The sequence below is a fragment of the Salvelinus sp. IW2-2015 genome, unplaced genomic scaffold, assembly GCF_002910315.2.
Source record: "Salvelinus sp. IW2-2015 unplaced genomic scaffold, ASM291031v2 Un_scaffold3159, whole genome shotgun sequence".
Taxonomy (NCBI): Eukaryota; Metazoa; Chordata; class Actinopteri; order Salmoniformes; family Salmonidae; genus Salvelinus; species Salvelinus sp. IW2-2015.
The window spans coordinates 1,344-3,125 of NW_019944447.1; the positions used below are offsets into that span (position 1 = coordinate 1,344).

General features: G+C 54.7%; 1 protein-coding gene across 1 annotated transcript; it reads right to left on the minus strand.

The window, feature by feature from the left end:
- Positions 1-244: 244 nt before the first annotated feature.
- LOC112075443 (sodium/calcium exchanger 3-like) lies at positions 245-1,240 on the minus strand. The gene has a single exon (XM_024142444.1). It carries the CDS (start codon positions 1,238-1,240, stop codon positions 245-247), a length of 996 nt encoding a protein of 331 aa, XP_023998212.1.
- Between the last annotated feature and the right edge of the window lie 542 nt (positions 1,241-1,782).

Below are 1,782 nucleotides of genomic sequence, written 5' to 3' on the forward strand. Positions count from 1 at the left end.
ATAAAGTAGATCTTTGAAACCACTAAAACGACCGATCACAATCCCACCAAACAATCCACATGTAATGTTGCCTCCTGCTAGACAAAACCAGTCACCAATCAATCAATCCACTAATCAATCAATCAATCAACCAACCAACCAATCAATCAATCCATTAATTAATGAATCACTCAACCAATCAGTCAACCAATCAATCAATCCATTAATCAATCAATCATATTAAAATGAAATAAAAGTGTGTCTCTTACCAGGTCTCGTCGTTCCTGAACTCCAGTTCTCCGTAGGTGTCCTCAAAGTCCTCCCCTCCTCCCTTGGCGATCCCCTCCATGGTACGATAGGGCACGATGACTGTCCCCCTCGCCCCCGAAGTRCTCAGCACRTTCACCTCCATCACGCCCACGCTCTCGCTCACCTGACACGTGTCGCTCTCGAAGGTGAATATCCCGGCGTGGTCGTCGTCCAGGATGGTAACTGTGGCGACGGACGGGAACCCCAGCAGGGCTTTAGGGTACGGGAGAGAGTTGGGGGACAGTAGCGTCTCATCCTCGTCTGACTCCAGGACGCGCACGTTGCTGAGACGTACAAAGAAGTGCTCGTCCTCCTCGAAGATGTCGTCGTCGATGATTCCGATGCTGATCTCCTTGACGATCTCGCCGGGCTTGAACACCARSGTTCCCTCGGTGAACTCGTAGTCGGCYCCGGCGTTGGCCGAGCCGTCCTCCGTCTTGTAATCCACGTAAATGGTATTGGCCATGTCGCCGCCCTTCCTGGAGATGGCCAGCAGGGCGGCGCCGCAGTTCTCCAGGCACTGGTACACGGCGGGTTCGAAGGCGATCCGTGACACGTACTCCTCGACGTCCTCCCCCACCACACACACCTCGTGTACGCTGGCGCTCCTCTTGGTCTGCTCCGCCACGTGCTTCTTCAGGATGTTCCCGGCGCCCGTCATCATGCGCGTGGCCTGGATGCGGTAGAAGGCTCGGCTCTTCTGCTGGTGGGACAAGGCGTAGTAGTTAGCCATCTCTACCAGCTGGTCCATCTCCTTCTCTGGGTGTTTCTGCTTCAGGTCCTTCAGGATACGGATCATATCTCCCGAGACTCGTCCACATTCTTTCCCGATCAGGCTGATGAGGTTATGGGCGACGCCTCCGTCGTGGGCGAAGTGTGAGTGACCATCTAAATGCCCGCCGCCGTCATCATCTCGATGCTCTTGCACGAGCGCCGGCTTCCGTCTCGTCATGATGAGACGCCCGCAAAAGTGTGGTTGTCGGGCGCCTTAATGGTGTCGCGTGTAATACTTCTTGTGCATGAACTCTGTTAGAAGAGGACAAGCAAGTCCGGTCGGCAGCCAAGGCTCGAGCCGATGACAGCATATGGGGAAGAAGGCATGGTTAGCGCCCCTCACCATGATACTAGGACACCTTCGGACTGAACACGCCGCCAGCGATCATAGTAGCAGCCAGATAGTAGGGCAAGAGAACTCCACGCGCGCCGTCAAGCGAAAAGAGACATCTCTGGAGATTGTTATTATCACCTTGCACTCGTCCTCTCGCCTCGGCTGCGATCACAGACACACACACAGGCCCGATGATATTCACCTCAAGAACATGTTGAAGCAGCGCTGGCCGACAATCGTTAGAACGGCCCCACGCTCGCCAGCTACGGAAGTTCGTGTCCGGCAGCACTTCAGAGTTGACAGACAGCAGTGGCGATCTCTAGAGAGGGTTACTGAGAACCCAGGCATCGTAGGGTCAGGTTGGAGCACCGATTCTCTTTCTTCTT